The 22976-nt window shown below is 34.2% G+C and overlaps 1 protein-coding gene across 2 annotated transcripts in view; it reads left to right on the top strand.

The window, feature by feature from the left end:
* The window catches only part of Gat (GABA transporter), a 300362-nt gene that overhangs the window by 123773 nt on the left and 153613 nt on the right, over window positions 1-22976 (top strand). For both annotated transcript variants that reach the window (XM_070112754.1, XM_070112753.1), the window contains exon 4: window positions 19782-19883. In XM_070112754.1, coding sequence (XP_069968855.1) covers window positions 19782-19883 — 102 coding nt within the window. The remainder of the gene's footprint in view (window positions 1-19781; window positions 19884-22976) is intronic.

Raw genomic sequence — 22976 nt, 5'->3', positions numbered from 1 at the left:
ATTAACCCGATTTCATCAATTTTCGCCAATACCACATGCTACTAACATGCCTCAGACTAATTAAATGCTCCCACTGTTTCATTAAGGCACCTCACATACCATCACTAATCATATGGAGTAAAGTCAGACGAATGTTGGAAAATCCTGATATTAGTTACATGGGGGCTAGGTAAAATTTTCACCCGATTTCATCCATTTTAGATACATAGATATCTTGTTATGAGCAAAACACGCTTTCTCATTTTCATTGAGATAACTCACATATTGGCCGATACATGCGTTATAAAGTCACCCGGAAGTTCAAAAATCTTTATATTAGGTATATGAGGGCTATAGGAAGTATTGATCCGATTCAACTCATTTGTTGACACAAACATACTATTATCGAGAGTTTCATTTATTTATTTTATTATATGAATTTCAATTCTATATCTTACACAGTGAACGATATTTTCGATAAGTAGTCAACTATACTTGTAGGCACTGGGGTCCAAATATTCAGTACCTAGGGGTGTGAACAGTTTTGATTCGATTTAGACAATTTTTGGTCACAAGATGGCATACTTTAAAAGCATTAATCACGCAAAGTTTTACCCTGATGCAATCATTGTTGCTTGATTTGCATAGTGGAAAATGGTAGAATCAAATAGAATTTAAAATAGTGTGACATGGAAAATAGACGTGGTTGTAATCCTATTTCGCCGATTTTCGCAGTATAACATAGAAATATGATAATAATGTTATGTATATAATTTGGTTGAAATCGGTTAAGCAGATCCCAAGATATGGGTTTTCACCTAAAAGTGGGCGGTGCCACGCCCACTGTCTAATTTTGAACGCGATTACTTTAAAGTCATCTCATATCATCCCAGGGATAAAACTTAATGTCTCTGACGTGTTTAGTGCTATTAGTGCTATTTATCGCGCTTTTAGTAGTTTTTAGCAGTACCGTTATATGAGGAGTAGGCGAAGTTGCCACCCGATTTTAGTCATTTTCACACTGTCGATAGATTTTGTTAGTATATTTTGAGCGGCTTATGAGATATGAACCAGAGAACTTAGAAGAACGAGAAGGTGCAAATTGAATTTGGTATGATGCTCGATTGGACGGGTAACAGAGCTGAACAATTGAGATCAAGGACCATTTTCTGTATAACATTTATAACAACTTTCTCTGACATAATACGTATCTGCCAACATAAAGAAAAAAATTAAATACGTTGAACAAAAAATACAAATGCCACTTCACATATGCGTGATTATTTTTTGTCATATAAACGATTTTTATGATAAAAATTGATAAAATATGATCACATCAACATCAATATGTTATATTATATAATATAATAATATATTATCACTTATCAATAAATACATGTGCGCGTACTGCTCTATATGTAAGTACTTATGTACAAATATGCGTATGACATTGCAAAATAAGTAATACATACGCAAATCTACATATATGTGTACATATATATGCGTGCAAATGTAAGTATGTGAGCCAATAGAAAAAATACAAACGTGGTTATACAAAAGCAACAATTCAGTCAAATAGCATGAGCAGCGTCAGAAATCAATATGGCAGCCAAATTGACAAATCCTAAATTTGTAGTAAATCACACAACAACAACATTTTCATTCATGAACGCTGGGGCACATGCAATAAGCTATGTCGTTTTATTCATAAAAGCAAACGCCTTACACATCTCCCCGAGCTTGCGCTTGCCTACAAGCGTCTTTTCGCGACGATGGCAAAAGCTAAAAATCATAAATTGAACAACTTTCTGATGTTCCTTCTGGAAGGGAAAAGTGTCATCCCGGCAAACACAGAAAAAAGTGACAAAAGTGGCAACAAAGCTTTTGTCGATTTAAAATATTTTACAATTCTAAAATATTTTTTCGTGACTCCCAAAAATCTGCGTCAATATGTATGCATGGTCATATATAAACATACATATTTACAATGATTTGTGGGCAAAGCTGTTAGAGCGGCAAGGGAAGCGGTGTCAACCGGCGAGCGTTCGTTTATTTTTAGGCACATCTCGGATTTTCTACCAACAACACAATGTTGTGACGCTTTGTCGTCGCATCAGTCCTTCGACAGATTGACTCTTTGACATAAAAGCAAAAAACGTGAGCTTCGATCATTGGTTGACCGTGTCAACGGAGATTTCACATGAAGTAATGAGTGTTCATATCTACATACATATGTTGTTTGTAGACAAATTTACAAATATTTTTCTTTCATATTTCTTTCCATGATGAAAATGCCGACGGCAAAACACAATTCTGTACTTTTGTGACTCCATAATGGTGTCAAGTACATGAATTATTTTAAGAAATATATCAAAATATGTTTAAATTATTATTAATAACTCACAATAAAGTAAAAATGAATTAACATAAAATAATTAAAAAACAATAATAGATAATAGCTCAATAAAAGTGAGTATATATCAAATGACATATCAATATTCCCAGTTTTGCATACGCTGTTATAAAAGCGAGAAATGTTATTTGTTTCTCGTGCATGTGAGGCGAACTCCTTGATAAAATCCTACAAATTGTTCGCTGTCGAACCTGCACCTTCTCGTTCTTCTAAGTTCTCTGTATGGATATTAAACCTATTAAGGGCGGGACCATGCATGTATGAACATTAAACTTATTAAGGGCGGGACCATGCCAACTTTAAAAAATTGCAGATACAAACAACCGTTAAGTGAACAACACTGTTATACTCTGTAGCAACATGCTGCGCGAATATAAAAATTATAAACAACTAATTTGCACACATGTGCTTCTAATTGCTCATATAGATACATATGTGGGTTTTAATTTTTTTTTTACATGCTCAAAATGTGTGTGCATTTCGATATAAAGCGGAAACTCATATGCGCGTTAAAAATTTTTTGAAAAAGTAAATTAGCAGGGTGAATCCGACAAAGGCGGCGTTTCAATCCCATTATCTCTTTTTTTTTTTTAATTAGGAAGGATAATCTTTCAAGAGACCATCATTTTTGCGGTAGATATGCACGATTTGAATTGTCCGCTAAAGGTGCAACAACGCGCCTACGTGCTAAACCCTTAACTCCACCATCATTGCTTGTGTACGACCAATGGAACTGCCGTTAGGCATTACATCGTCAGGCGAAGCTTAGCCATTCGGCTCGTCAGTCACGCCTTTCAAGTCTGTATCTCGTTTACCCTGAATCAGATCCTAGTCATTGACTGTTTTGGCATTCATTTCAACATGTCCGTCTGCTTGAGCCTGTCCTCTCTGGTGGCTGCGCTGGGAAGAGGGTTTTCAACCGGTTTTCAATAGCTTGGGACAGGTCGGTGTTTGCCTTTTGCCTTCTGCTTTCAAATTCGACATTATTATCTTGTAAGCATCGTCCCATGAACTTTCGTCGATTTTTCCACAAAGTTCTTTGAAGTAACAGGCTTTACTCTTTTTGATTGCTTTTTCAAGGGCATTGTGTTTCCTTTTTGTAGCGTTCGCGTAGCTCCGTATGCAGCGTTGATTCCTCTTCCTCGTTTTGTGGCATTCACTTCTTAGGGTATTGACTTCATTACTCCAGTTTTCTGTAAGCTCTAGTTTTTCTTCTGCTCACAGAAGCGTCGCATGATTTGCTAATGTGTCTTACTAGTATCTCGGCCTGTCGATCTGCGTCTTCCGCGCAAGAGCTTAAAAACTCTTTCGTCTAAGGTTTCGACCTGTAATATATACTAAATTATTTTTGATTATATTTTTTAACATACTTAATAGAAAAATATTATACGTCCCGTTAATAGATTAGTTTAACGATTCATAGAAACGTATGAAATTACTATGTTAAATGCCCATTTCAAACCCGAGATCTTTCGTTGGTGTGCGCACAAACCGCCATCATTCAATTGTATATGCTCAGCGGTGGACTGATGTTCCAAGATTTCGATAATTCTTTCGAAGCACCAGCAAGTGATCTGAAGTTAATCTGAAAGTGATTTAAGAGAAAACTTATAGTTTTTTATAACACTTTAATTTGCTTTTACGGGTATGTTTGCATGCAAATATATTTGTATTTTTATACTCTTGTTTGAATCACCTAAAACTAATTGAGTTAGATATCTATATATTCCCTGTATATAAAAAAGATCTGGATGATGAGACGAGTTGAATTCCGAGTGACTGTCTGTCTGTTCGTCCGTGCCTCTGTCCACCTGTTCGTCTGTGCAATGGAAATTTTGAGTCAAACCTAAGATATCTTAATGAAAAATGGTACACGTGTTCCTTGGCAAAAAAAGCTCGCAGATGGACGTAATCGGACCACTACCATGCCCACAAAACGCAATTAATCGAATACCTATAAAATACAATAACTAAGCACTAAATTAAGAAATAAACCTATTATTTAGTATATGTATGTAAATCAGTCTATGCGCACTTTTAACATTTTTTTTTAGATCGGATGACTATAGCATATAGCTTCCATATTCACTGAACGATCGGAGTCATTACTCCGCTTGCATGCTTGCATGGAAGATTTGTTTATTTGACGAGGTATCTTTACGAAATTAGGCACGGGTTATCGCTTAAGGCAACCAATTATTCTCCGCAGAAATTAGTCAGATCAGATCACTATATCATATAGCTACCATACAAATTGAACGTTCGGAATAAATTTCTTGTAAGGGGCCTTTATATTTGTGAAGGGTATTATAGCTTCGGTGCAACCAAAGTTAACGTTTTTCTTGTTTAAACCGACTTAGCTTACCCAAATCATATTAGTACTGTCGAGAAAAGCGTGTCGATATCCATAATGTAGCAAAATGTTACAAGAGTATTAAAATTCATAAATTTTTTAAAAGGGGAGAATAACTAAAGTTATTTCACAAGTGTTCAAAGTATAAAAATTCAAAAATTCGACAAATTTTGTAAGCAACTGCTTAATATTAGTTTTCTGATTCATTTCTATCGGATTTTCCAAAAAGGATGATAAAGATTCTAAGTGTCGTTTCGGGCATTTTTAATTTGTCATGATCCGCAATTTTTATTTCATTGTATTCAGTAATGTTTACAATTTTATTATGGAAAGATATACGCAAGATCAACGTTTACAAATTATTCCATTTTATTATCAAAATAATCGTTCTCTAATTGCAACTTTTCGTGCGCTTTCGCCATTTTATGGTGATAATGGACCTGTGCTCGCTATTCGTCGAATTGTTAAAAATATATTTTTTTTACATAATGTTCAATTGCCAGTAAGACAAAGAACCACTCGAAGTAATGAACATATTGCTGGCGTTCAGGCAAGTGTTGCTGAAGACCCCAATTTGTCGATTCCAAGGCGTTCTCAAGAACTGGGACTTTCTCAAACCACAACCTGGCGGATTTTGAGAAAGGATTTGGGTTTGCATCCATGTAAAATTGTTCTCACTCAAGAACTAAAGCCATTGGTCCACCGTAAACGTCCGGAATTTGCTGATTTTCAATAGGAAAAACTTAAAAACGAGAACGATGTTTTTTAAAAAAATCATCTTCTCCGACGAGGCTCACTTATATCTGAGTGATGCGGTAAATAAATAAAACTGTCAATTCTGGTGCGAAGAAAGTCCACAAAGTTTTCATGAACAACCAGTTTGGTGTGGTTTTTAGTGGAGAGTGGTATAGATCGATGATAACCAACTTTTTATGTCCACAATTAGAAGAAGTTGATCTTGACAACAATTGGTTCCAACAAGACGGGGCTTCGTAGCACACAGCACGTGCAACAACCGAATAATTGCGATAAAAGTTTGGAGATTCGATAATTTCAAGAAATTGTAACATTGAGTGGCTTCTAAGAATTTGTTATTTAACATCATTACACTACTTCTTGTGAGGTTATTTGAAGTTATTGGTCTTTAGCAATAAACCAGACTCTCTTCAAGCTTTAGAAGCCAATATATAACGTGTTATTCATGACATACGACTTGATTTAGTGAAAAAAGTACTTGAAAATTGGGTTCATCGAATTCATTCCTGCAAAAGAAATCATGGAGGGCATTTGAATGATGTTATATTCAAAACCTAATTGTATCGATTGTACTTCACAATAAATAAAAAACATTTGAATTTTCTTAACAATTAGTGGTTTTTTTTTAATCACATCACTCTTTCCATACTACATATAATAATTTTCATAAACTACATATAATAATTTTATCTATCAAGCCTTATGCCGAATACGTCGGCCAGTGTGGGAATTATGTACTCGTATTTAAAAAATTGCATGAAAATATGTTCTCAAGTATGCCTGGCCTCTGCCAATACATTAAGTTGAGCCAATATACCCAATATCGTGATTTCCGACTTTCCTGACTTGAATGGAATTGGTGTGGTCTTAGTTTAAATCTCATATCCCCAATATAATCAATTCCGATTCTCTGGTTGACGGGTAGTAAAGTAAGTTTTGCTAACACCTGAGGGTATTTCTCCGGCTTTGATCCTTACGAGAGTATAAAATGTTCAGTTGCACCCGAACTTAACCCTTCCTTTCTTGTTTAATATAAAGTTTTGCAACACCTGAAAGTATTTCCGAGTGTAACCTTAACCTTTGATCCTTACGAGAGTATAAAATGTTCAGTTGCACCCGAACTTAACCCTTCCTTTCTTGTTTAATATAAAGTTTTGCAACACCTGAAAGTATTTTCGAGTGTAACCTTAACTAATTGCGAGGATATAAAATGTTCGGTCACATCTGCAGTTAGCCCTTTCTTACTTGTTTAATTTTAGGATCCTTGGACAATTCTAAATGATTTCGCTGAAATTCTGACCATTTTTGGTTTAAATACCTGGAGTTTCTCTAAATTAAACATTTTTATACTCTCGCAACATGTTCACCTAAAACTAATCGAGATAGATATTGGGTTATGTTACCGAACAAATCTGTCAGTTTTATTTTTGTAATAACAGCGTAGCGTGCCCTTCTGCCAAAAATGAGTAAAATCGGGTGAATACTTCCCTTAGCCCCCATATACCTAATATATATATTCGAACTTCCAGTTGACTTTATACCCCATTTTTCGATCAATATGTAAGAAATCTCAATGAAATTCCGAAAGAATCTGTTCCTAATAACAGTGTATCTTCTTGCCTGTTATTGTAATTAATGGATGCAATGTTTTCTACTTTTAACTAAAATATATACGAAAATCGTGTATATCACTTTACCTTGCGAGAGTATGTAATGTTTGGATCCATACTATGGCTCTTAAATGAAGTTGTTACATCAATAATTGCCTCGTGTTTTAAATAATCTGCGTCTCCATTTGTTTAATTGAACACTAGAATTAAATGTTCAAATCGTACTCAGCTCTGGTTGCCCAGACCCCGTTTATTTATTCTTATTCTAATTCATGTTTAAAACACATATCGATTATACATGCACATAGATGTATTGTAACGGATTTCTCAATTAATCGTCTAACTATAACTCACACTTGAGTTCGATCACTGGATTGTTAAATAAAAGTCCTAATTTAATGGCTATACACTTATTTTTATTTCTAAAGGCACAAACAGTCACCGACGCAAAACCGTGTTCCGAATCAGCTGATACGACCTATCTTATGAGAGCGCAATATAAATGATCCACCGGTTCTACCATCCGCTTCAGCAGACCGTACGGTAGGATATCCGCTAAAATTGGATTTTTTCCGTAGAAACGAGTGAGTCTTGCAACGCAGGGTTGCCAATCCCGATATTTTGTAGAAATTATAAAATGACCTTGAATATATTTGAAATATTCTTAAAATAACTCAAAATCACAGTTGAGTACACTCATTTATAAATAGGTAAACTATGTTTAATAGTTGGATTTTAGTTTTGAGCTTTTACATTATTAAAAATTATAACTAAAAAACTAAATGTGTGAAAAATCGTGTATACAAATAAAACAATGGCAACATTGGTGAAATTAAAACAAAAGAGAACAACAGATTTCCGCGTTACAACTACGGGCATAACTTTTGACAATTTTAGTTTGATACGGGCGGTAAGTAAGGAAGGTCGGTGACTGTTTGGGCACAACTTAACCCTTATTGCTTGTTATTCGAGCTTACAACTAATTGCTCTTTACACTGCGACGCCCTAATTAGAACTGTGGTTGATGCACACTCCGAAAGGCCTTATATAGTAAATCTTTAACAAAAGTTCGCTACTAGAACATTCTGGCAACTACGGATTTGCTGTCTAGTTGCTTCTGGCAATTTATCGTCGTTTCGATTTTGTTCTATCATCCGTGATCGTCACAGTATTTATATTAATCCAAATCTACTGTACATGAGGGCATTATGAAGTTTAGGATCATGTATGATCCTTTACAATAGGCAGTGCAATATTTATATTGTATTAATCTCTATTCAATAGGCCCGAAAAGAACATTATTTTCAAGTCATGTAGAAATGGGTAATTGATAAATATATATTTCCACTTAAGAAAACATCTATATTTGTTGGCGATAAGACACATACATATTATATTTGTAATTTGATATCTGTTTATGTATAATTTACAAAAATATCTTATCTACAATTGCAGCCGTTAAGAACTGTTCAAAAACTGGAAATGTTTATGGTCATTTTCTACAAAAATGTATGTACAAGCTGTTAATCAACTATTGTACATACATATTTATTTCACATACCTGGAGTACATCGGTACATGGTCGTCTCTGAATTCAATTAATATCACAATAAATAAATAAATATTCACAAATTAATAGTACTACTACACATTACGTATAATTTAAGGTATGTCTTGGGTTTATATGCATAGTTACGTAAACACCTCACGTTACCTAAATAAAAATCATTTTGATACATCTCAATTATTGAATGAAATATTCGGGTTAAAATTAATGTGACTAATTAGTTAATAATAGTTTTTTAATTAATAATTAATTGATTTTCCCGCTTATTTGAATCACCTGATCGGTCAAAAATATTGTAGATTGCATACAAAATACATGTAAATTTGCCCTCTTAATTGAACACGGGTAATTGGTTTCCTCGCAGAATTGGTTAAAAATGTGTGTTATTGAAAAAAATATACCTTTAATTTACCCCGGCTAATTGCACAAAAAGCTTTCGTTAAAATAAAATCTGGCATTGTTGCACGTACATATTTCGCAGCAGTTGGGATCTCTGCAAAGCAATTGAAAACATAAGTATGTTTATCGGAGATATTTTGGATAGCGCTGATGTTGAGGAGCACAAGAAAGAAGATGATCTTCCAAAGTATCCGTCATGTCTCGAAGTTTTAAAATACTTACAAGAACTTCAACCATATTTTTATTCAGAAGACAATTTTTGTGTGAATTAGATATGGAATCGCATGTTATTTTATGTAGATTGAACAATGACAGAAAAAAAATTACAGTCTGCTTCAATTAACATTTTAAAAATGTAAGAAAATATCTACATGGTGAATGCAAGTGCTCCAAATATCTCTAAGATATACAATAAAATTCTCGTGTCAAGGTGTTTGTTGCCAAACTGCTCCGAAACGGGTGGACCGATTTTAATGAAATTTGGTGTGCTTATCGGTTAGATCTGAGAATCGGCCAACATCTATTTTTTGTACCCCTAAATATTAAGAGTGGCCCACCCCAAATATAAATTTTTTTGTTTATATTTTTGCACGATTCAGTGTTGAAAAATATATGCAATTTTCAATTTTACCACCAATACGATCAACGCCATTTTTATCGCGATTTTCATATTATTCTATTCCACCCAGAGGCAATCGAATATAATGATTGCAGTACACTTAGTTCTGTTTTTACGTGGTATTTTTTTGCACCGTTTTGATTTAACACGGTTTGAAATTTAAACAATTTTTAATATTTACACGACTTTATTCTCTTTAGCACGCTTCAAATGTTTTACATTTCATTTGTCAGATTTAATTCATATCACAAATTTGTGTTCATATCTCAAATTAAGACGAATTAAATTTTTGTGGATACAAGTAAGTTTACTGGTAAGAGAAACTCTAAATAGCACAAATTTAGGGAATGATTAAAGTCTTTTTATACACGGTTTTTCTGGAACCAATCTACCGTGTAAAAACAGAATTAGTTTAGTTTACGGTTAACCGCGCCATGCGTCACCCGTTGTCACTTTTCAACTAGCAAACATCACGGAGTAGGAATTAAAATAAGTCGGCTTATATTTTTTTCATTCATTCTAATAGCGAATTTAACATTATTTCTTTGTGCTTCTCGAAAACAGCCTAAGCCGTTCACGAACGAAACATCGCTTGAAAGAGTTATAAATCCATCATAAACTAAGCTCATCGCATTTTTTGAATTGTGGAATCGTGCGTACGTTTCTGCTGTCTTTGCACAAACACTCCTAATCAAAAGTAGCACGCTATTTTACATTGGAACAATCAAAAAAATTCATAGACTGAGTGCTTTTATCTGCAACTGTTGTTGGTTAATGTCACCAGACCAATAACATTTCGGAAAACACAATACGTAAAGTAAATCGACAACAGTATGCCACGTATAAAGATGCAGAAGATGACAATCTTGGTAAAAGATGACAATCAGTCAAATTCGTCTACTATTTGCTATAGTACCGACGACATGTTTCCAGGCCCGATCACAAATATTGAGGAATAATCACAAATATGCGATGACTGATGATATATTGCATCAACATAGTACAAGGGGCAACAATCTAATGATACCATTCAGTGACGCAATGTACAATGAAGCATTGATTGCTATTGATCATCATTGCATTGTCATTGTGAAATTACCAATCAGTCATTTCGGTAAGAGTTCACCAAATCGAAGTGCATCTGATTTAATCAACACAGATATAAATCGTGAAATGAAGTATGATACTGTCGAATTCTACCATTGCTAAATGGTGAACAAAAAACAATTTTCGACCGCATTAAGCTGGCAGTTTCAGCAGAGCAAAGTTGTACAAGGAGAAATTGCCAAAACATTCGCTACTTCTTGCTGAGGTAACATCAAATGGCATCCCAATGGACGTTGCATCATCTGGCATCGCAGCAACTTTAGTAGATATAGGCAGAACAGCTCATGTAGCATTTAGGCCAATGAACCCTCACAATAACCCAGATGCAGTCTGTAACATAAAAATACAGGCGTCCATGGCCACAGTGCTGAAACAATGTAAAATAATCATTTGGGATGAATGCACTATGGCACATAAACATTCGCTTGAGGCATTGGATACGATATCAAAATATAATAAAGAAGTTCGTGTGGAACTCGGGGTAAAGCGGTAAAGCTATTGCATATCATTTTTTTTATCAACTTATGCAATTATAATTTTTTTTTTGCTTTCATAATAATTAAATTTTTTTCTTTGATATTAATTCAAGTTACACTTTTTGTTGTTGCGTTGTGATCGATTTTTCCGAAAGAAAAGGTGTCAATCGCTCTGATATTTTATCAGCGAAGTTGATGTCGAAATCGTCAGCCAAGATAAGTGGAAATTTATTGGAATTATTATTGAAATAATTAATTGATTTTCCCGCTTATTTGAATCACCTGATCGGTCAAAAATATTGTAGATTGCATACAAAATACATGTAAATTTGCCCTCTTAATTGAACACGGGTAATTGGTTTCCTCGCAGAATTGGTTAAAAATGTGTGTTATTGAAAAAAATATACCTTTAATTTACCCCGGTTAATTGCACAAAAAGCTTTCGTTAAAATAAAATCTGGCATTGTTGCACGTACATATTTCGCAGCAGTTGGGATCTCTGCAAAGCAATTGAAAACATAAGTATGTTTATTGGAGATATTTTGGATAGCGCTGATGTTGAGGAGCACAAGAAAGAAGATGATCTTCCAAAGTATCCGTCATGTCTCGAAGTTTTAAAATACTTACAAGAACTTCAACCATATTTTTATTCAGAAGACAATTTTTTGTGTGAATTAGATATGGAATCGCATGTTATTTTATGTAGATTGAACAATGACAGAAAAAAAATTACAGTCTGCTTCAATTAACATTTTAAAAATGTAAGAAAATATCTACATGGTGAATGCAAGTGCTCCAAATATCCTTAAGATATACAATAAAATTCTCGTGTCAAGGTGTTTGTTGCCAAACTGCTCCGAAACGGGTGGACCGATTTTAATGAAATTTGGTGTGCTTATCGGTTAGATCTGAGAATCGGCCAAAATCTATTTTTTGTACCCCTAAATATTAAGAGTGGCCCACCCCAAATATTAATTTTTTTGTTTATATTTTTGCACGATTCAGCGTTGAAAAATATATGCAATTTTCAATTTTACCACCAATACGATCAACGCCATTTTTATCGCGGTTTTCATATTATTCTATTCCACCCAGAGGCAATCGAATATAATGATTGCAGTACACTTAGTTCTGTTTTTACGTGGTATTTTTTTGCACCGTTTTGATTTAACACGGTTTGAAATTTAAACAATTTTTAATATTTACACGACTTTATTCCCTTTAGCACGCTTCAAATGTTTTACATTTCATTTGTCAGATTTAATTCATATCACAAATTTGTGTTCATATCTCAAATTAAGACGAATTAAATTTTTGTGGATACAAGTAAGTTTACTGGTAAGAGAAACTCTAAATAGCACAAATTTAGGGAATGATTAAAGTCTTTTTATACACGGTTTTTCTGGAACCAATCTACCGTGTAAAAACAGAATTAGTTTAGTTTACGGTTAACCGCGCCATGCGTCACCCGTTGTCACTTTTCAACTAGCAAACATCACGGAGTAGGAATTAAAATAAGTCGGCTTATATTTTTTTCATTCATTCTAATAGCGAATTTAACATTATTTCTTTGTGCTTCTCGAAAACAGCCTAAGCCGTTCACGAACGAAACATCGCTTGAAAGAGTTATAAATCCATCATAAACTAAGCTCATCGCATTTTTTGAATTGTGGAATCGTGCGTACGTTTCTGCTGTCTTTGCACAAACACTCCTAATCAAAAGTAGCACGCTATTTTACATTGGAACAATCAAAAAAATTCATAGACTGAGTACTTTTATCTGCAACTGTTGTTGGTTAATGTCACCAGACCAATAACATTTCGGAAAACACAATACGTAAAGTAAATCGACAACAGTATGCCACGTATAAAGATGCAGAAGATGACAATCTTGGTAAAAGATGACAATCAGTCAAATTCGTCTACTATTTGCTATAGTACCGACGACATGTTTCCAGGCCCGATCACAAATATTGAGGAATAATCACAAATATGCGATGACTGATGATATATTGCATCAACATAGTACAAGGGGCAACAATCTAATGATACCATTCAGTGACGCAATGTACAATGAAGCATTGATTGCTATTGATCATCATTGCATTGTCATTGTGAAATTACCAATCAGTCATTTCGGTAAGAGTTCACCAAATCGAAGTGCATCTGATTTAATCAACACAGATATAAATCGTGAAATGAAGTATGATACTGTCGAATTCTACCATTGCTAAATGGTGAACAAAAAACAATTTTCGACCGCATTAAGCTGGCAGTTTCAGCAGAGCAAAGTTGTACAAGGAGAAATTGCCAAAACATTCGCTACTTCTTGCTGAGGTAACATCAAATGGCATCCCAATGGACGTTGCATCATCTGGCATCGCAGCAACTTTAGTAGATATAGGCAGAACAGCTCATGTAGCATTTAGGCCAATGAACCCTCACAATAACCCAGATGCAGTCTGTAACATAAAAATACAGGCGTCCATGGCCACAGTGCTGAAACAATGTAAAATAATCATTTGGGATGAATGCACTATGGCACATAAACATTCGCTTGAGGCATTGGATACGATATCAAAATATAATAAAGAAGTTCGTGTGGAACTCGGGGTAAAGCGGTAAAGCTATTGCATATCATTTTTTTTATCAACTTATGCAATTATAATTTTTTTTTTGCTTTCATAATAATTAAATTTTTTTCTTTGATATTAATTCAAGTTACACTTTTTGTTGTTGCGTTGTGATCGATTTTTCCGAAAGAAAAGGTGTCAACCGCTCTGATATTTTATCAGCGAAGTTGATGTCGAAATCGTCAGCCAAGATAAGTGGAAATTTATTGGAATTATTATTGAAATAATTAATTGATTTTCCCGCTTATTTGAATCACCTGATCGGTCAAAAATATTGTAGATTGCATACAAAATACATGTAAATTTGCCCTCTTAATTGAACACGGGTAATTGGTTTCCTCGCAGAATTGGTTAAAAATGTGTGTTATTGAAAAAAATATACCTTTAATTTACCCCGGTTAATTGCACAAAAAGCTTTCGTTAAAATAAAATCTGGCATTGTTGCACGTACATATTTCGCAGCAGTTGGGATCTCTGCAAAGCAATTGAAAACATAAGTATGTTTATTGGAGATATTTTGGATAGCGCTGATGTTGAGGAGCACAAGAAAGAAGATGATCTTCCAAAGTATCCGTCATGTCTCGAAGTTTTAAAATACTTACAAGAACTTCAACCATATTTTTATTCAGAAGACAATTTTTTGTGTGAATTAGATATGGAATCGCATGTTATTTTATGTAGATTGAACAATGACAGAAAAAAAATTACAGTCTGCTTCAATTAACATTTTAAAAATGTAAGAAAATATCTACATGGTGAATGCAAGTGCTCCAAATATCCTTAAGATATACAATAAAATTCTCGTGTCAAGGTGTTTGTTGCCAAACTGCTCCGAAACGGGTGGACCGATTTTAATGAAATTTGGTGTGCTTATCGGTTAGATCTGAGAATCGGCCAAAATCTATTTTTTGTACCCCTAAATATTAAGAGTGGCCCACCCCAAATATTAATTTTTTTGTTTATATTTTTGCACGATTCAGCGTTGAAAAATATATGCAATTTTCAATTTTACCACCAATACGATCAACGCCATTTTTATCGCGGTTTTCATATTATTCTATTCCACCCAGAGGCAATCGAATATAATGATTGCAGTACACTTAGTTCTGTTTTTACGTGGTATTTTTTTGCACCGTTTTGATTTAACACGGTTTGAAATTTAAACAATTTTTAATATTTACACGACTTTATTCCCTTTAGCACGCTTCAAATGTTTTACATTTCATTTGTCAGATTTAATTCATATCACAAATTTGTGTTCATATCTCAAATTAAGAGGAATTAAATTTTTGTGGATACAAGTAAGTTTACTGGTAAGAGAAACTCTAAATAGCACAAATTTAGGGAATGATTAAAGTCTTTTTATACACGGTTTTTCTGGAACCAATCTACCGTGTAAAAACAGAATTAGTTTAGTTTACGGTTAACCGCGCCATGCGTCACCCGTTGTCACTTTTCAACTAGCAAACATCACGGAGTAGGAATTAAAATAAGTCGGCTTATATTTTTTCATTCATTCTAATAGCGAATTTAACATTATTTCTTTGTGCTTCTCGAAAACAGCCTAAGCCGTTCACGAACGAAACAACGCTTGAAAGAGTTATAAATCCATCATAAACTAAGCTCATCGCATTTTTTGAATTGTGGAATCGTGCGAACGTTTCTGCTGTCTTTGCACAAACACTCCTAATCAAAAGTAGCACGCTATTTTACATTGGAACAATCAAAAAAATTCATAGACTGAGTGCTTTTATCTGCAACTGTTGTTGGTTAATGTCACCAGACCAATAACATTTCGGAAAATACAATACGTAAAGTAAATCGACAACAGTATGCCACGTATAAAGATGGAGAAGATGACAATCTTGGTAAAAGATGACAATCAGTCAAATTCGTCTACTATTTGCTATAGTACCGACGACATGTTTCCAGGCCCGATCACAAATATTGAGGAATAATCACAAATATGCGATGACTGATGATATATTGCATCAACATAGTACAAGGGGCAACAATCTAATGATACCATTCAGTGACGCAATGTACAATGAAGCATTGATTGCTATTGATCATCATTGCATTGTCATTGTGAAATTACCAATCAGTCATTTCGGTAAGAGTTCACCAAATCGAAGTGCATCTGATTTAATCAACACAGATATAAATCGTGAAATGAAGTATGATACTGTCGAATTCTACCATTGCTAAATGGTGAACAAAAAACAATTTTCGACCGCATTAAGCTGGCAGTTTCAGCAGAGCAAAGTTGTACAAGGAGAAATTGCCAAAACATTCGCTACTTCTTGCTGAGGTAACATCAAATGGCATCCCAATGGACGTTGCATCATATGGCATCGCAGCAACTTTAGTAGATATAGGCAGAACAGCTCATGTAGCATTTAGGCCAATGAACCCTCACAATAACCCAGATGCAGTCTGTAACATAAAAATACAGGCGTCCATGGCCACAGTGCTGAAACAATGTAAAATAATCATTTGGGATGAATGCACTATGGCACATAAACATTCGCTTGAGGCATTGGATACGATATCAAAATATAATAAAGAAGTTCGTGTGGAACTCGGGGTAAAGCGGTAAAGCTATTGCATATCATTTTTTTTATCAACTTATGCAATTATAATTTTTTTTTTGCTTTCATAATAATTAAATTTTTTTCTTTGATATTAATTCAAGTTACACTTTTTGTTGTTGCGTTGTGATCGATTTTTCCGAAAGAAAAGGTGTCAACCGCTCTGATATTTTATCAGCGATGTTGATGTCGAAATCGTCAGCCAAGATAAGTGGAAATTTATTGGGGAAATTTATTATATTGTTCAAGTAAAACGAGATACTGTTCCCAAAGGTGGGGTAGCTATTTATCAAAATATTTCGAACTTTTTACTTGACCTAATATCAATAACGTTATTAATATTAGTATTATGACTCCGAATATTGAAAAGTTAATTTATTATTATATTATTTTGTATTAAATTCTATATTTTTATTTGCTATTAAAAAAAGTGTATCATAAATATTATTACTTTTGAATCAACCTGCTGTCACTGCAATTGTTTTGCTCCGCTTGCGCATAATTTGTCGTGTTAGGTTTGTTTCCGTTACGGAATTTCTTGGGTCAGTCCCCACGCTCGAAGCCGATAGAAGCTATGCAATAGCTTAAAAACACGGCAAACTGTTTGGCGACACTTTGTAACTACTTTTAGGTAATTTCGGACAGACACTTCCCTTTATTCTACTTTCAAAGGGCGTGGATAAAATCAACACTTTCTTAAAATCATCGTGACTGTGGCGTAATGTTGAAAAAATGCAACTGACAGTGAACATGGGTGTATAAATACTTCAAGATCTTTCTGCCGAAACTTTCTAAAAACAACTGTTAGATATTGGCAATGAAAAAGTTGCTGTACATAAAAATACTGGATGCATAAAATTACCGATGGATTCCTGCACAATCTTCAACTCACAAAATACTCTCATCAACAATACCATATACTTCCCGATGTACACAAAAACTATATATATTGGTTGGCAGAAGGATTGATTTTGACCGCAAAAAATGTGGACGTCAATGGATTAAATTCAAAGACAAAACAGTTGTTCCTAGGGGACTTGTCGATGTCAACGAGGCTGTGAATTATCCAATTGAGTTTTTGAATTCATAGGATATGCCAGGCATCCACCGCATCATGTACAACTGAACGTTGGATCTCCGATTATTTGGCTTCGCAATTTGAATCCATCGCGGCTTTGCAATGGCACAAGAGTAGTTATTAAAAAATTAAAGAAAAACATTAACGAAGCCACTATTTTGAATAGCAAGTTTCGAGGCGAAAATGTATTGCTGTATGCTCTTACAGATGTGCCAATTGAATTTAAATGCACTCAAATAACACACAAAGCCAAACGTTGTTTGTTTGTGAATAAGATTTGGATACACCATTATTTTCCAACGGACAACTTTATGTGGCATGTTCTCGCGTGAGCAAAGCATCCAGTTTCTTTATAGTTTCTATTAGATAGATTGACCCAAAATATTGTACACTCCATTGCGTTGAGAGATCTTTGTTTATTTTTAATTGAACTAATTAGTAGTACAAATAAGAACTATTTTCGATGCGCATATAGGTAGCTATCAATAATAGGAATTTAATATTCATATGATTTATCTTCATTCTTATAGTTCCATCCCCCACCCATTTATTTATATTTAAAAGTATTTCCTAAAAAATTTATTTCCTAAAAATGACGTATATAGCAATATAACGTTTGCCGGGTCAGCTAGTACAATAATACAAATTGTTTTTGTTCCTTAAGTTATTATTTTCTATAGCAATGATGCCTTTTCATTCCTTATATTTTCTCCGTTTAAAGTTGAAGATATTATTTATATTATATATCATTACTAAAAGCTAAATAAAAACTTAAATTGCACATATGATTGGGCCATCCTGAAGATCATCTGAAAATTTCATTGGAATCAGTCCAGCCATTTTGGAGTTTATAAGGAACATACATACAAACTTTCTCCTTTAGAAGGTTTCCTCCGGAAATTCTTTATTCTGAATAGTTGCAGGTTAAATATAATATTTATCGTAAGGTAAATGAGCTGATCAAATAGATCTGGGTAGTACCAGTCAAATTGGTAGTCCCGTTCATATGTGTTAGGTCGACATATACATATGTATATCATTTTTGTCTTCGAGAATAATTCTAAAAATCCATGATATAAAAATTTTTATTTTCAGGGTTCTCAAATTTAATTGTGTTTCGAAGTGAAGTAGTTACCACATGTAATGTTGTAACATAAATTGACATTAGATATACGGCGTTTAAGAGAAGCTCTCATCCGATTCAACCCACTTTTGACATATAGGCATCAAGAAAGCACTTGCTCCGCATTCCAATAAATGATCGATATTTTCGACAAAATGTTCGTTGTAGGAACTGGGGACCACATATTCGGTATCTGCGGCTTGAATTCCGATTTTTGACAATTTTTACTTCCGGCGCACTATTCGTGCAAAATTTAATTCCGATATAGTGCTTGATTTGCATACTTCAAAGTGAATGAATCAGATGGAATTTAAAATTGTGTTATATGGAAAATAGGCGTGGTTGTAGTCCGATTCTGCCCATTTTTGCACTGAAACATATAAATGTGAAGATAATAAGGCATTGGTCGCTATCGGTCTAGAAAGTCCTGAGTCACGGGGTTTCACCTAAATGTAGGCGGTGCCACGTCCATCATCTTATTTTGACCCCATAAAGCCTTCTCAAAAGCCTCCTCATACCATCCCGGGTGTAAAATTTTATGTCTCTGGCGTATAGATGTATTGATTTATCGCGCTTTTAGTAGTTTTTAAGAGTACCGGTATATGGGGAGTAAACCGATTTCATCCATTTTTACAGTGTCGGTAGTGGTACTTAGTGGATTTGTTCTGAGCCCATTTGGATATGACAGCTTTAATGGTTTGAGAGATACGTATATTAAACCTTTTCAAGAGCGGCGCCTCGTCTATTTTTTAAAAATTTTTGGGCCCACAGGTGCCTCTTGCTACTGCCAAATTACAGTTCTATATCTTAGTTAAGTACTTAGTTATAGCACTTTATAGGTTTTTCTTTAATCGCTCTTTTTCCAAGGAACACGTGTACAAAGTTTCATTACGATATCTAAATTTTTTGTCAAGAAGACAGACACTCATTCGGATTTCAACTCGCCTCGTCATCCTGATCATTTACATATGTGTACATAGCCCTATATCTATCTCGTTTCTCGGGTGATACAAACAACCGTTCGGTGAACTCTAACAAACTTAGCTTCATTACTAATAAATTATTTTATTTTTTTAGGCATTGGCTACGCTGCTGCTGTAATGTCTTGCTGGATGAACGTTTACTATATCGTAATTCTGGCATGGGCCGTTTTTTATTTTTTTATGTCTATGAAAGCAGGTAAGTACTTACAAAAAACGAATAAGTTTTGTTAAAAATGCATAACAATAGGTTTGAGAAAATCAAGTGGCGAAGGGTTAAAAAATATTAATTCGAGAAGAATCGAACAATAAATAACATAGAAAGTTTTAGAAATATTGGATCTCGAATTATGTGAACAGAAAGGTAGGTTAGTTCGGTTGCAGCGAACATTAAATACTAATATTATTTAATAAGGAACAATATTACTTATTTTTGATCCTGATCCATAATATAATAAGAGAAATATACCCTATTACTTTTATATACGTATAATGTCAACTCGAGCGATGAAAATTAAAATAACGAACTAACCGGAGCGTCCAAATTCCTATAACCCATTTTTTGAATCAAACTATGTATGTTATGATGAAGAAAGCATGCTCACATCATTTGAATAAAGTATACTTAATTTTCTATATCCGACGTATGCCGAATTGAATAGATTTCAAACTACTTGCTACAGAGTATAATAGTTTTGTTCTCCTAAAGGTTGTTTGTATCACCTAATCGAGTAGATATCGAGTTATACATATAGGTATATATATTGTATATAAGTGATCAGGATGACGTGACGAGTTGAACTCCGAGTGATTGTGTATCTTTCCGTCTGTTTGTCTGCGCAAGCAATAACTTGAGCAAAAATTGAAATATTTTAATGAAACTTTGTACACGTATTCCTTGGAAAAAAAGTAAGAAAAAATTGATGTAGTAAATGGGCGTAATCAGACCCTATAAAGTGCCATAACAAAGTACTTAATTATGATATAGATAGTAGCATGAGACACCTGTGGAGCAAAAAATGTTTAAAAGTGGGCGTGGCCTGCCCCCAAAATTAATTTATCTACATATTTTCCAAACCGCTAAAGCTATATCACCCAAGCTAGATAAGAAGTAATTTTGGCAGCTCTTCAAACTCTGATAAAACGGGTAAAATCAGATAGTAAATAACCACACCCACTTCCAGTATAACAGTTTTAGTGAAAACTACTAAAGGTGCGACAATTCACTGAATAAATCCGCCACAAGCACTAAATTTCACAAACAGCATTGCAAGGAAAACTTTATGAAAGCAGGGGTAAACATTGGACAATGGGCGTAGCACCGCCCACCTTTAGGTAAAAGCATATATCTTAGAAACTACTTTACCGATTTCAACCAAATTTAGTGTGTAAGGTTACCCAAACGATTCAATTAAAAATTGTGAAAATGGGCGAATGACAACCGCAAGTAGTGCCCTCAAGTTATTTCATCTTACGTAAAAAAATTGTCGAAATCGAACTATAACTTGTGCCAAAAATGTGTAAAATTGATTCAACACTTCCCTTAGTCTCCATAAACCTTACATAAATTTTTTCGAACTTCCGGTTCACTTTGTACCGCATCTATCGATGAATATGTAAGAAGTCTTAATGAGATTTAGAAAGAATATCTTTCCCATAATAGTGTATTGTCTTGCCCTAAATGGGTGAAACCACTGCAATACTTTCCCGTATAAAGTTTGGCCAACACCTGAAGGTGTTTCCCAGGCTTTGATTCTTCAAGTAACGAGAGTAAAAAATGTTCGAATACACCCGAACATCTACGATAAGGCACCTACGTAATAAAAAAAAAACCGCCCAGACTGGCGTTATATGAAAAGTATGTGTGTTTGTTGTCCAAATTCTCAAATTTTTAAAATAGGTCATAAAGATGCTACGGAAATTTTATGAACCAAATTACCTTCAAAGGAGCCAAAAATATGTGAGGAGGTTTGGATATTACTTGAATTTCACATTTTGTATCGGACTTAAATCGTTCTCACCAAGTTTTGCTGACTTAGATTTATAAGATTATGAGATATGGTGTGATATTTTCTATCTGCATCTGTGATATTTTCTATCTCCATCCTTCGCAGAGTGCCAAGATAATTTTTTATCACTTTTCATCAGAATATGTCAATTTTTGAGTGATGGTTAGCGCTCGCTAACCGTTAGGCGGTTGTCGAAAGAATGAAAATGTTTCTTTTAGTTTAAATAACTTTCACTGTGTTTGCTTACTTTCGTACTCATCTCATTTCATAGTTGCAGTTTCTCTCACGACGACCAAAGTAGTCAACTGAACAATATATTCGTTATTGTCGGGTATACTAGAATATCTAAAATAACATGTACCATAAGCAGTTCGTTTTCACTCATTTGCCGAACCAAACTATGATGTATGAGATTACACAATTACGAATATATACGCATTAAAGTTAACCGGAAGTTTGAAAATAATTAGAATAGGTACATATGAATGTGGGGCCTAGGGGAAGTGGTAGGCGACGTTGTGATCTGGAAAATATTCTCTTGTAATTACACCAAATATACCTTATTGATTGACTGATATGTTTGTTATAGAGTTGGACATAGACACTGGAATCCAAAATTCCATACCTAGTTCGCAATCACCCATTTTTAAATCAGGGGTGCCATACCATTAGGGCATCATTTGTAGAATATTTTATTCCGATATCTTTATTGGTTATGATTATTTTAACAAAATTTGGCTTGATGTTATTCTGATTTTGCCCATTTTCTAGCAGAAATATCGGGATATCGTGGTTATGCACAACATTTTAAATTAGATGGGTAGTACTTAAATAGGGTGGCTCACGAATCGTGCTACAAAAACAAACAGTATAACTTTTTTTTTTATTCAATGCATTACATTTTTTTTATTGCATAGCAAATTTTGTTTCATTTTATATAATTAATTATTTTTAAAAATTATGGTTCTTGTTATTGTAACGGCAGAATTCTGTCGAGTTGACAGTCCTTAGCCGGATAAAATCCGGGTCCGTTCCGGTTCCGTGGATTATTTCAAATTATCAAATCGATTCACACCATGTATGGCAATCTTGTTTACATTTCCGTTAAGATCAAAATAAAAAGTTTAAATAATAGCCTGTCAAATAAAAAAAAGTAAGTCGATTACTCACAAAGAAAGAAATTTATTACGGTTTGGTTTTGTAGCACGATTTCTGAGCCACCGTGTATATGAGGTTTCACCGAAAAGTGAGCGGCGCGACTCCGACAAATCGGACTACCTTTG

Source organism: Bactrocera oleae, chromosome X (genome assembly GCF_042242935.1).
Source record: "Bactrocera oleae isolate idBacOlea1 chromosome X, idBacOlea1, whole genome shotgun sequence".
Classification (NCBI taxonomy): domain Eukaryota; kingdom Metazoa; phylum Arthropoda; class Insecta; order Diptera; family Tephritidae; genus Bactrocera; species Bactrocera oleae.
The sequence above is the reverse complement of the archived record's forward strand: the minus strand, read 5'-3'. Positions and strand labels throughout refer to the sequence as shown.